Source organism: Loxodonta africana, chromosome 3 (genome assembly GCF_030014295.1).
Source record: "Loxodonta africana isolate mLoxAfr1 chromosome 3, mLoxAfr1.hap2, whole genome shotgun sequence".
Taxonomy (NCBI): Eukaryota; Metazoa; Chordata; class Mammalia; order Proboscidea; family Elephantidae; genus Loxodonta; species Loxodonta africana.
The window spans coordinates 209,167,051-209,180,098 of NC_087344.1; the positions used below are offsets into that span (position 1 = coordinate 209,167,051).

At 44.2% G+C, this 13,048-nt stretch overlaps 1 protein-coding gene across 11 annotated transcripts in view; it reads right to left on the reverse strand.

The window, feature by feature from the left end:
* Nucleotides 1-13,048, reverse strand: part of PRRX1 (paired related homeobox 1) — an 88,019-nt gene that overhangs the window by 21,495 nt on the left and 53,476 nt on the right. For 9 of the 11 annotated variants that reach the window (XR_010321603.1, XM_064282940.1, XM_064282939.1 and 6 more), the window contains 2 exons: nucleotides 6,895-7,085; nucleotides 490-671 (listed from right to left, as the gene is read on the reverse strand). Coding sequence is in view for 9 of the 11 variants with exons in the window: in XM_064282940.1 (XP_064139010.1) it covers nucleotides 490-671; nucleotides 6,895-7,085 (373 nt within the window). In the remaining 2 variants the exon portion in view is untranslated. The remainder of the gene's footprint in view (nucleotides 1-489; nucleotides 672-6,894; nucleotides 7,086-13,048) is intronic. The other 2 variants (XR_010321604.1, XM_064282935.1) reach the window with 1 other exon arrangement.

A 13,048-nucleotide genomic window follows, 5' to 3' on the forward strand; every position in this document is an offset into this window, starting at 1 on the left:
CTCCCTCTCTCTCCCCTTCTTCCTCCCTTTATCCTTTCTTCCTTTTATTAGAAACCAAGTTTACTGTGACTTTTGCCTTCAGTACCACACTCAGAGCCTCACAAGTCAAGTTCCCACTTAAGCATAATAACAACAACTCTGTCTTAAGTTGGGATATGGGGTAAAGCTTTGTTCCAGAAAGGTTGCAAGCGGGACACTGGGTACAGCTTAATGATCTTTACTTTCAGATTCTTTCCCATCTTTGAAACCTTTGCAAGAGTTCCTGAGTCCAAAGGAGACGGCTGAGGGCCTGCCCTCTCTCTTCTGCCCCAAACCCTGCTCCTGGGGCAACTAGGAATCTCCTGTGAAATCTGGGGATGTCAGCAAGTTCAATGTCTCTGAAGAGGTTAACCCAGTAAGAAACGTCAGCCAGCTGCACAGGCAGCTTTGAACACGCCCCACGCTGAGAAGCGCGCAAGTGGAGCAAGGGAGAGCGGGCCGGTCATTCACCTGTACGGAGAGGCCGTCCCCCACGAGAGGTAATCGGTGGGTCTCGGAGCAGGACGAGGGACGATGGGCTGCTCCACGGCAGTCACCTCCCCTGAGTAGGATTTAAGGAGGGAAGCGTTTTTATTGGCCAGCATGGCTCTCTCATTCCTGCGGAATTTAGCTCTTCGGTTCTGAAACCACACCTGGAAGATTGCAGGGAGGCGAGAAGGGCAGGTGGAGGGAGAGAAAAAAGAAAAGAAGAAGTTACACGAGTGAAGTTCTGGTTCATTTTACCATATAAGGCTTTCCACGGATGATATCTCATGGGTCCGGAATTTCCCCGAGAACAGCAGAAATATGCCATTATCCTCTCCTAGTGGGCCACGTTGTAGAGCTATTAAGGGTTAAGACTATTGTAACAGGACGATGAAGTACTTCCAATAATCAAGCCTCCAGAGATGGGATCCATGACTGAGCCACGTGATGTGAAAACGTAGGTTATGGACCCTGCTGTAATCAACAATCAAGAAGAAGAAGAAAAATCTCATTAGACTTCGGCCGCAGGTAACAATACCATTTCTAAAAGTTGTTTTTTTGTTGTTGTTCAAAATTCTCCAAAACGTGAAAATTTCACCTGCTACTTTTTCATGAAAATTATTAGATATTTAAAGAAAATTCCAGATTCCCCCAAAAGTAGATCCTGAGGCAAGGATTTAAGAAGTAAATGGTTAATTTGGGAAGTGTACTGAACATCAGTAGGGGACAGGAGGACTGTAGAGAAGAAAAGGCGGCCACCGAAGGGGCACTATTCGCAGCCCCTAGGTGGTGCAAACGTAAGAGCTCGGCTGCTAACTAAAAGTTAGAGGTTCGAGTCCACCCGGAGGTGCTTCAGAAGAAAGGCCTGGTGATCTCCTTCTGAAAAATGAGTACTGAACACCCTGTGGAGCCCAGTTCTACTCTGACATAGGTCACCAAGGGTCAGGGTCGACTCTATGGCAACTTTATTTTTTTATTTTTAAACTAAGCCAGCTATCTCTGTGGCCGATTGGAGCTCGCTCCCACAGGGACTCTGAAGACTCATGTAGGTCACATTCTTGGGAGTTAGCCACCCGAAGTTTGAGAAGCTGGGTATTTTGACACCAGCTCCCATCAGTCAGTGCTGTTGACGTTCCAGCGCTCCTGGCATGCTGAATGCAGGCAGCATAGTCCCTGCAGGTCTAGCAAGAACCTTCTGGCTTGGAAATGCAGATGCTAAAGGTTGGAAGTCGGCTGGAGTACCTTCAATTGTAGGGTTTGTGTGAGCAACACTGACAGCATGTGCCGTGGCTAAAAGCAGACCTACCATTTAGTAAGTGCCGGGACAGCTAAGAGCTGATAGGGGCACATTACATGGTTTCCAGTCACCCTGACAATTCCACATATTCGTTTTTTTTATTTATATTTTTAGAGTTGAGCCAGCAGAGGTTCCATGAGATTAAGTCATCTGTTCAAGAGCACTCAAGTAAATGGCAGAGATTGTTAACTCCAGAATGCCCAACTCATGATCACACAATCATCTTAAACTACCGTGAAAGTATTTCACTCATTTACTCATTCAAGACCTGTTTCTGGAGTACCTGCTGGGTCCCAGTCCCTGTGCCAAACCCTGGGAGGACAGAGTAGAGAAAGGCCGATTCTCTCCTTGGTCACTTGCTCACTCTTTCTCATTTTTAGCTTGAGATACAATTATACCAAAACAAAAATAGTGCTTAATTCCATGTGATGAAAATCAATTCACCAGAGGAAATAGAAATAAAAAATCCACATGTGAAATGATAATCAATCATGAACATTACAGTAATGTAAATGGTAAATAAAATAATGAGATATTATCTCCCAACATAGTTAACTTTTTAAAAAATTCTAATAATCAAGGTGCTCATAGGAAGGGGGAGTGTATACTGGCATGTTCCTTGCTGGGCAGTAATTTGGCAAGACGTATAAAGATCCTTTTAAAATGCTCATGACAATTATGCATAAAAAATTCCAAACATTATACAAAAAGTTATATAGTTATACAATTATACAAGAAGTTAACCATCTTAACATCTGAGTCTTGGGATTTTGGGTGATATTTGTATTCTCTGCCCTTAAACAGCTCATAAACTATTAAAGGAAGGCAAGCATGCGAATTTGAAAACCACAAAACAAGAATTACAGGCACAGTTACAGAAACACAGGACAAGGTGTGGGAGGAGGACATCCTATGGTGTGGAGCAGGGCAGCTGCACAGCGTAGGGGACACGAGTCCCGTGAACTGTTATGTCACCGGTGCTTTGTGGAGTTTTGCAGCATGAAGGCCCTGGGTGGGAATCAGTAAAGCTGGAATCTGGACATCTCGTCCTCGACTTCCCAGCCACCTGCTCTTCTGCTTCTAATGTGCCCTTTACGTTGCTATTGTTGTTCGTTGCCATGAGCTGGCTTCAACTCATGGTGACCTGAAGTAGAACAGAACCAGATGTTGCCAGTTCTATCCCATCCTCATGATCACTGGTATGTCTGAGTCCATTGCTGCAGCCAGTGTGTATGCTGAGCGCCTTCCAGCCTAGCGGCTCATCTTCCAGCACTGTACCAGACAATATTCTGTTGTGGTCCACAGGGCTTTCACGGACTAATTTTCAGAAGTACCTCATCACCAGGCCTTTCTTCCTAACCCATCCTAGTCTGGAAGTCCACTGAAACCTGGTCACCATGGGAGACCCTACTGGTATTTGAAATGTTGGTAGCATCATAGAAACATGTAAGCTACCACACTGTGACAAACTGACAGATAGTTGGTGGATATTGCTATTAGGGTTATCATTTTAAATGCAAATATAATCACATAAGCACCCTGCTTTATACCATCCATGGCTCCCCATCACTCCCAGAATGGAATCAAAACTTCTTACCATGGAACAAAAGGCTCCTCAGGAACTAGCTATTTGTCCACCAATCCAGCCACACCATGCATCACTCAGACCTCATGACTGGCCCTGTATCATTCCACCTCACACTTGGAACTCATGACAACCTGCAGACTCGGCCTGTATGTGTTAGGCTAGTTCCCTTCATATACTCATGCCAGTGCTGCCTCTGTCTGTAAGTCTTCCTCTCTTTGTCCAGCTGTTAAAACCCATGTGGGTTTCAAGATTCAACTTTAATGTTACCCCCTCTGTAAACTGTTTCAGTGGAAAGAACATGAACTTTTAAAGTGTGCCTAACAGAGTTGGATAAAAATACTGTTCCATTACTTTAAAGATTTGTCCTTGGATGAGCTATGTAATTTATCTGATCCTTTGCCTCCCAATCAATAAAATGGAGATAACAACACTCTCAAGTCTGCTTTGAGAGTTGGCACATAAAGAGAGCTCAACCAAAAACCAAATCCAATGCTGTTGAGTCAATTCTGACTCACGGTGACCCTACAGGACAGAGTAGAACTGCTCCATAGGGTTTCCAAGGAGTGACTGGTGGATTCAAACTGCTGACCTTTCAGTTAGCAGCCAAACACTTAACCGCTGTGCCACCAGGGCTCCAAAGAGTGCTTACCAACCAAAAAAAAACCAAACCCAGTGCCGTCGAGTTGATTCCGACTGATAGCGATGGTGCTTGGTAAATGTTTATTCTCTCCCTCTTTCTCCAGGCAGGTTCAATCATTCCTTCCTCTGGGCTATCACTAATTCTTGTGCATCCCTTTAGTGTCGGAATTATGTCACCACATTACATGAGCGTGGTTTGTACATCTATATTCTCGGCTCCCAGTCCATAACATCCTTGAGGGAAGGAACTTGTCCATTTGTCCCCGACACCAAAACAGTTCCAAGTATATAATAGGTGCTCAATAAATGTTTGAGGGGAAAAAAGGAGAAGAAAATGAGGGAAGGAGGAAGAAATGAATTTTGCAAGACTCTTCTGGGTGTTATGGGACTTACAAAGATGAATTAGCCATAGCCTCCATCCAAAAGGAGCTTGCTATGTAGCAGGGGAAATTGACCCACAGACAAGATAATACCCATCAGGTTATGGTAAACGCCATGAGTATATAAGCAAAGAAGCCCAGCGTCAGAAGGGACTGGTTTAAACTGGGAAAGAGTAAGACTTCACGAGCGAGGGGGGAGAAACTTCTGTCCCACTCATTTAGGAAAAGGTCACAGCTCTGACAGCCATTAGGACATAGTGCGGGGGGAATGGAGGAAAAGAACATCATTTTAACATATAAGAAAAGCATTTGTCTGTTGCTTGATGGGGGCGAAATAGTCCCCCAACCAAAAATCCCTCTCTCATATTTCTTTTTTTAATTTCCAGCATCAACCAGCCCAGCGTTATCCTCTTCAGGTTTCCTTCTTTAATATTCAAATCTCTGGGGCAAAAGGGTGTTTCCAGGTACATCGGGCCATTGCTCTAAAATTATTCATTACACCACTGCAGGCCAAGCTCTGGGCAAAAGACATAGGGTTTGCAAGAGAAAGGAAGGGATTTAAGTGCAGAAGTAGAGAGCTATGGTAAGTGCCACGGGGGAGAAACGTAGGAAAACTAACCTCACAGTTCTGCTTGGATGGTGGATGGAAGAGCCAGATTGAGTTTTGTTCCTCTGGCTTACGCTGAGCTGAGTCCTGAGGGATTGTGAACCAGTAACGTATACACCTTCATCCATTCTTTCTTCTAGCCTGTCCTCTGGTAGCCCCACAGGGCCCAGACAACTTCCCCTTTTGTTACTGACATTTTCCTTCAGTCTCTTGGGTACTGCTTTTAGGTGAGGTCTCTGCCTTCCGGTGCAGAAACACTTGATAATTTCTCCTCAGGCTGCAGGGACCTCTAGGACCCTCTCCCTCAGCCCAACAACTATCTGTCACACTTTGCTGTGCCTCAGGGTGGAGACATGTTTCCAACCCTCAAGGCCTTTCAGTCTAGCTGAGGTCTGTTAGTGAAGAGGGTTATCATTTGCAGAAAGAACGCCCTCAAACTCAGACTAAACATAGCTATACAAACAATAATCTCTTTAAGGAGAAAGATTTGGCCCACCCCTCATCAAAACAGCAGCTGACCACTGCAGCATGGAAGACAACATAGCCCCTGTAATCTGACTTCAGCACAGATTGCAAAGCACTCCTCAAAAATGCATTTAGCCATTCAAAGTTCATTGTAGTGGTTAAAAACATGAGCTCTGGGTCTGCGTATCTGTGTTCAAATTCTAGTTCAGCCGCTTCTGAGCTGTGTGGCTTTGGCAAAATACCTTAACCTCTCTGTGCCTCAGTTTCCTCAGTTGCAAGGTGAAGAACAGTATCCATCTCATCGAATTGTTATATTCAACAGATTAGTTTATATAAAGGACTTACAACACTACTTGGCAAATCAGGGCTCAAGGATTACTAGTTATTGTATTATTATCATTATCATTTTTCCTAACTACAGATTAAATCATTTTCTAACGACACCTGTCTGTCAGTTTGTTGCACTGTGCTGGCTTGTGTGTTGCTGAAAGCTAAGCCACCAGTATTTCAAATACCAGCAGGGTCACTCATGGTGGACAGGTTTCAGTGAAGCTCCCGGACTAAGACAGACTAGGAAGAAAGGTCTGGAGATCTATTTCCAAAAATTAGCCAATGAAACTGTATGGAACACAACACAATATTGTCCTATATAATAATGCAAGGTGAGTGCCCTAGGTTGAAAGGCACTGCACGAAAACCACAATGATGGACTCAAACATGCCGATGATCATGAAGACGGAGCAGGAATGGAGCCAAACCAATGGCAACTAATAACAACATCATTTTATAAACGTCTGGCTTGCACTTGATATGCCATAGCATTAATGTTGGAAAAAATTGATATTATCTCTTTACCCAGTTTTCCCTGCCCTTATCCTTCCTCACTTTACAGAGAGGCCGTGAGGATAAATGAAATCATCCCCTGAATCTGCTCTCAAGGCAGTTCCTGAGTACAGAGTCTTTAATGTATTCATGTCTCACTCCCACCGGTGTCTGTCATCGTGTGTCATGAGTGTCTTGAAGATCTTCACGTTCACAAAGGCTGGGAGGAAAGCCAAAGGAGGACAGAGCGTTCATCTCTTTGGCCACCTTAGAGCTTATCTTGAAAGCTGGGGCAGCGAAGTCAAATGCTCAGAGGGATGGTGTTGGTGTCATGAATCTGGGAAGGTGGGAAATGACAGGGAGGAGGAGGGACTGTAGCAAGGACAATCCCATCCTACCTAAAAGCATTCTATTCAATTCTTTAAAATACTTGGCTACCCAAAGAAACAGCTAGAAACTGGATTCTGCTTTCATGCAGCCACTTTTGAGTACCAGCCCAGCCTGAAACCTAAAATTGGGGTTTAGGTGGTCTTCATAGATGTGCCCGTGGGAAGGAGGCTCTGCAGTGCCAGCCTCCCACAGTGTGAATTACCTGCACTCTTGCCTCAGTGAGGTTCACCCTGCGGGCCAGGTCTTCTCTCACAAAAGCATCCGGGTAGTGTGTCCGCTCGAAGACGCGCTCCAGAGCCTGCAGCTGGCTGCTGTTGAACGTGGTCCTGTTCCTCCTCTGCTTTCTCTTCTTCTTCTCTTCTGAGTTCAGCTGGTCATCTGGAATTGAAGAGACTGAGGATAAGGAGCCAAAATCACTTTGGGGATCCAGGTGACCCTTCTTTACTATATACCTACAGTAAGATATTGCTTCATTTCCTCACTCCCGTCTACAGCCAAATGCCACTGTCAGTGGGCAAATGTGGGAACTGGTGTTTGCGAGTTTATATGTCAAGAACTCCTAGAAGTTCTGAGGCTTGCTTTTTCTTCTAAATCTCGGCCCAGACCTGATCTGTCAGAGGGACATTTCACGCATTCTCCTTCAAGCCCGTTTTGTCAAAGAGGGTTAAAGGAAAACCTGGTCCTGCCCATGTTCTCTGAACTCCAGAGATGGGAGAATTATATATTGCTTTTAGTTTATTTTTCTTAGACAATATATATTCATTCATTTAGTTTCATAATCCAAGTAGACCGCCTGTTCCCTGGTTCCTTCTCTCCCAACATATACATGCAGGGACCCAAATTCAGAGTAGGAGAGGCGAAACCATTTGCAAACCAAATTAGAAGGGTTTCTGTCTTACCCCGCACCCTCCTGGAAGCTGTAACTCATGACTGCATTCCTTCAAGGCTCCACGCTGTTGCTAAGGGGGTTTCTGGTCCTCAGCCTAGATCAAGGCTAGTGCCGCAACACCATCTGCCCAAGCTGCCATTAGCCTGGGATTCATTCGCCCTTTGAGGTCCCAAGAACAGGGAGCCACACTGAAAGATCCCTGAAGCTCTTTTACCCAAAAGTGAGTTTGGGGCCTTATTTAGGAACTGTTGGAGAATCACGTCCCCAAGTTTTGCCTATCAAGACCCCTCCTCGGTTTTCCGAGTTCCCTGGAAGCTAATCATGCAGCCTGCCCATGGCAGTTAGGGAATGGTGTACTCCCATCCCACCCCCTCCCATTCCACCCCTGTCAGGAGTGATGGATGTGTGAAGCTGAGCAGAATTCCAGCTGTGCTAACACGGCCATCAAACTATCACCCTGAGGCCCAAGCCGCTGCAGAGCCTGTGCGTCTTTCAGAGATTTACAGCACGGAGCTGTCAGGGTCCATGTCACATGCTCATTCTGGTGAACTGCACTTGTATTTCCAATAGTCAGCTCAGCCCAAAGAAACATACAAGGAGTGAGAGTGAGGGTGGAAGGAAGGAGGCCTTGGCCACTTGCTCACATTCTACAGAGAGTAGTTCTCAGCCTCTTTTTTTGCAGTGTGCGAAGTCTCCTAATCCTGTTTGAGTATAAACACTCAACACGAACACTCAACAAAACTGTGAGCACGAATCATGCTATCCTCCCTTAGCTATAATATTATTCTTATTGCAAACTGAGGGCATGTTCTACATTTGGTGTGAAATCAAGGTGTAAAGAGAGGGGCTCCTAGCCCAGGTCTCTCAAAGGCTGATGAGTGAGGCCTCTAAGTCTTGCTGCCTTGCCAGTGGAGATGCCCTCCTCCACAAGGCTGCCTCACCAGGAATGCCCTTAGAGCTCAGAACAGCGTCGCCACATTTCCTCTGGATACTGAAAGCACCCAGGCATAGAAAGCGCTTGCTGAATTTGTTTTCAGGGGAAAGTGAAACTTCTTGTGTCCTTAGCAAACTGTTCCTGTAGCAGAAAATCAGATGATCTCAACCAAATTTCTCCATCCAAGAAGCTGCTGTCACCCATTCTCTCTGCTTCATGGTAGAGCTGAATTTGATCTCATTTTTCTCATTTGTGGTATCTCAGCTAGGAGCCTGCTTTGATGGCACTTCTGTGACATTCAGTAAAAATGTCAGATCGGTGGCATCTTAAGAATGGAGCCAATTCAGCTTTCATGATTTCTGGGATCTGTCAAGGCCTGGAATATTCTAACCAACATCACCGATTATACCACTGTTCTTGGTAGTTGCCATTAAGTGGGCTCCAACTCGTGGCAATGTTATGTATAACAGAACTCAGTGCTGCCTGGTCCTGTGCCATCTTCATGATCATTGGTATGTTTGAGTCCACTGTTGTGGCTATCATGTCAACCCATCTCATTGAGGGTTTCTCTCATTTTTGCTGACCCTGTATAAGCAAAATTAGTTTACAATAATGTCAATAGTAGAATTCAACATCTAGGAGCAAATACCTTTCAGTAGATTTCTTGCATTTGTACTCTCATTCCTTTTTAACAATTTGGAGACATTGTTGTTGTCCCCAGTATCGTTCCCAAGTCCTTCTGTCCAGGGTTCTATGTGTCTTGCACATCAAGTCTCTCTAGGCCATCCAAGCCTTTGTGACAGCACCGAGATCTGAATCCCACGCCTCAGTTAGATAGAACTCTGCAAAATCTCCTTAGCTTCCATACCTACCCCAAACTGGGACCAATTACAGAGATCTTAGGCTATTATTTTTCATCACATAAAGGAAATCCCTTATTAAACCGATCCTGTGATTTGTTTTCTTCCTTCGAAGAAAATTCTTTCTCAGCTATAACCACAAATCCTAAATCCTTTATGCTATTTTGTAAGCCTGTTTCTTCTGGTACTGCCAAAGTATGATCAAGACCCAGGATATTTTATGTTTTGTTCTTAGTACCACAACCTGCTACATAATCTCTCAGTAGTTCTCTGAGATCTTCCACTCTTCACTCAAATCCCACTGACTGTCCACCATAAACCACTGACTCCCCTGACGTGGGAGTAAGGGAAATGGAGAATTATCGTTTATGACAGGGAATAAATAGCTATGATGACCTGAAATGACGCCAGCAAAAGTTTCCCAGTGAATGTTCTTGTTGTTTTTAACAAATGAAAACACCAGTCCAGAACATGTTGAAGGTGAGAAAAGACATACAAATAAAAAGGATCTGGGGAGTCTGGATCTGGGAAATGTCCTTCAAAGCCCAAGGATAATGGAAAGAGACAATGAGCGGGCAACTGAGACAGCTTGAGCGGCAGCTCTGCGGCCCGTCTGTCTTTGCTCACTAATCACTAGCTGTGAGCTCCCTGCTTTCCTCCAATTTCCTCCAAGAGCACAGGAGAGCAGAAGCCAACACAGGATCTTCAGCAGCACCACCAGAGGAAACGTAAACATTGCAGAGGCTTACAAATGTGGGCCATGTGAAGGACCTGGGACAAATACTTTTATCAGATTCTGTGCTCTGGTTGAATATCGGGATGGGGAGAAAACTGTATTTTTATCATTGCAAGAGGATCATCTTACTCGTAAAAACAGCCTTTACAAAGGTTGATTTTAAAGCATGCTAGCCAAGAATGTTGTCGTTGTTATTGTTAGGTGCTGTTGAGTCGATTTTGGCTCACAGCAGTCCCACATGACAGAGTAGAACTTTGTCATAAGGTTTTTTTTTTTTTTTTAATATTTATGGGAGCAGATCACCAGGTTTTACTTCATGGAGCTGCTGGTGGGTTCAAACAGCCAACCTTTCTGTTATGAGCTGAGCATTTAACCATTGGTCCCCCAGGGCTCCTTTTTTTATCCAAGGGTACTGATGACCAGTTGAACATCAGGAAGCATCTCATTCTTTGGAATGAGGTTTTACCAACTGAATTGGGTAGGGTTGGGTAGGTTCACCAAGCTGCAGAATACCACAGGGGACGTGGATGTATTCTTATCAAAATCATAATGTTTCAAATCCAAGACAGTTGTGGATTTTATAATTTTTTTGATGATTGAGTCAACTGCAAGTATGACCTATTGCTACTCTTTCTAATAAAAACAAGCAACGTGACCTTATGAACACGTGTATTCTCGCTTAGAACCATGAGTCATTAAATATGAGCACCAAATAAAACTAAAGATACTGTCTAATACGCCCCCTTTATTTTACAGATAAGGTAAATGAAACCTAGAAGATTAAGGCCCTGAAGATTAAGCAAACATTGCTGAACACCGTAATGCAAGTTCATGACTGCGCCACAGCTACAATCTGGGGCTCCTAGTTCCATTCCACTCTTCACTGCAAATGACTATGTAAGAGAGGAAGGAACAAAGAAGCACCAGAGATATAAATAGAAACCACAACCCAGGGAAAATATTTACGGGAAAGATAGGGTTTTCCATACGAGCTATTATAAAGAAGGTCTCAGAAAGGTCCATGTGCATCACCTATTGTCATTCTTACCAGAATAGCTATAAAAAATACGCAACGGTTCTCATCTAGAATAGTGATTTTGATCCAAGTGTTTTGCTTTTTTTTTTTTTTCATTGGCCCCCGTAAGTCCTTGCTTCATGAACTAAATATGTGCAGGGTTATTTTAGCACAGTAGTATACCTCCATCAAGGAGCCCTGGTGGTGCAATTAACCACTCAGCTGCTAACAGAAAGGTTGGCCATTCAAACTCACTTAGCAACTGCAGGGGAGAAAGCCCTGGCATTCTGCTTCCCTAAAGATTACAGCCTAGAAAACCCTATGTGGCAGGTCTACTCTGTCACATGGGGTTGCTATGAGTCGAAAGCAGCTCGATGGTGCCCAACAACAACATACCCCCATCTTCTCCCTATAACCATGTCAGTAGTTCTCTTTCATTTTAGGACACAGCTCAGAATCTCTGTTTTCTAAGACACGTCTCAAGTTTTACCCCTCTATAAAACCTTCCTGATGTGAGTCCATCTTTAGCTCTCTGTTTTCTCAATTCCTATAGAGTATATTTTAGTATGGGGCCCCTGGATGGTGCAAATAGTTAAATGTGCTCTGCGGCTAGCCGAAAGGTTGGAGGCTTGAGTTCACCCAGAAGCACCTCAGAAGAAAGTCCTGATAATCTGCTTGTGAGAAATGAGTCATTGAAAACACCGTGGAGCACAGTTCCACTCGGACACGGATGAGGCCACACGTGGGGCCACCACGAGTCCAAGTTAACTTGATGGCAACTAGTGTTATTTCAGTATACAAATCAAATGCTTTTTATAAATGATGGTCTAATGCTCTCTATGGAAATATTTTGTCACCTCAATATGTTTAACTATTTCTCTAAAAAGAGATAAGAGCCCCTTGATAAATGAAATGACAATAAAATCTGAAAGAGTTTGAATAGTGGTATGGAATGGAAGCAGCTCTAGAAAGTTAGACCTTCGATGATCTATCCAAAGTTCTCAAGGGCCGAGTAATTTCTGATTCTAATCATTCTTAACAGTGCATAGTGAATAATTAGGTTAGTATGATCTCTTATCTCTGGGTAGTTTTACTTGTAGTGTAAAATATCCTTTCCATGTTTCTTTTGCAAACAGGTTAGTCATGATGTTAGAGGTGGAAGAAGCACCGCAGTTCTGATTCCTTTGTAAATGTGGGAATTAGTCCTTCATTTCTATTCCTTCCTAGAGAAGCAGCTCCAGGATAAATAGATGCTTTAAACAAACAGGAACACACACTAGAAGAAAATCTGTGCTGCTAGAGACACGGTGTTTCCAACGGATCGAGGTGCTAGAACACAGATGAAGCACTTCTGAAGAAAGAAACCCATGAGCACAAGGTAGGATACCCCTGTGCATTCGAACGTGAGTTAAGAGAACGATAGCTCTGCCTTCAGCTCTAGCAGGAAATTCACTCCAGACTTCACATCTGGCTGCTGAAATTGCCCTGGAAGAAGGGTGGAGAAAACCGTGCGAAGTGCCATCCCCAAATGTGAGGACCAGGTAGTGTGTGGTGATCCGTACTCATTAAGTCCCTCCACTCAAGCTTGGCTGCTAACTAAAAGGTCAGCAGTTCAAATCCACGAGCTGCTCCTTGGGTACCTTGTGGGGCAGCTCTACTATGTCTTATAGGGTCGCCATGAGTCGGCATTGACTCCACAGCAACAGGGTTGGTTTTATGATACTCGCCATGCAAGTTCCAGTCAGCTCCCAAAGTCCCTGACCGGCTTCTGCTTTCCATCCCGGGGGGGTCCTTGGAGATACCCAAATCAATGCTAGGCCAAACATAATTTAAAGGTATAGCAAAAACATATTTTAGGAATAAAATCTGAAGAAAAACGTGTTTGGTATGCCTGAGTCACATCAATTTGGGGAGAAATCTGA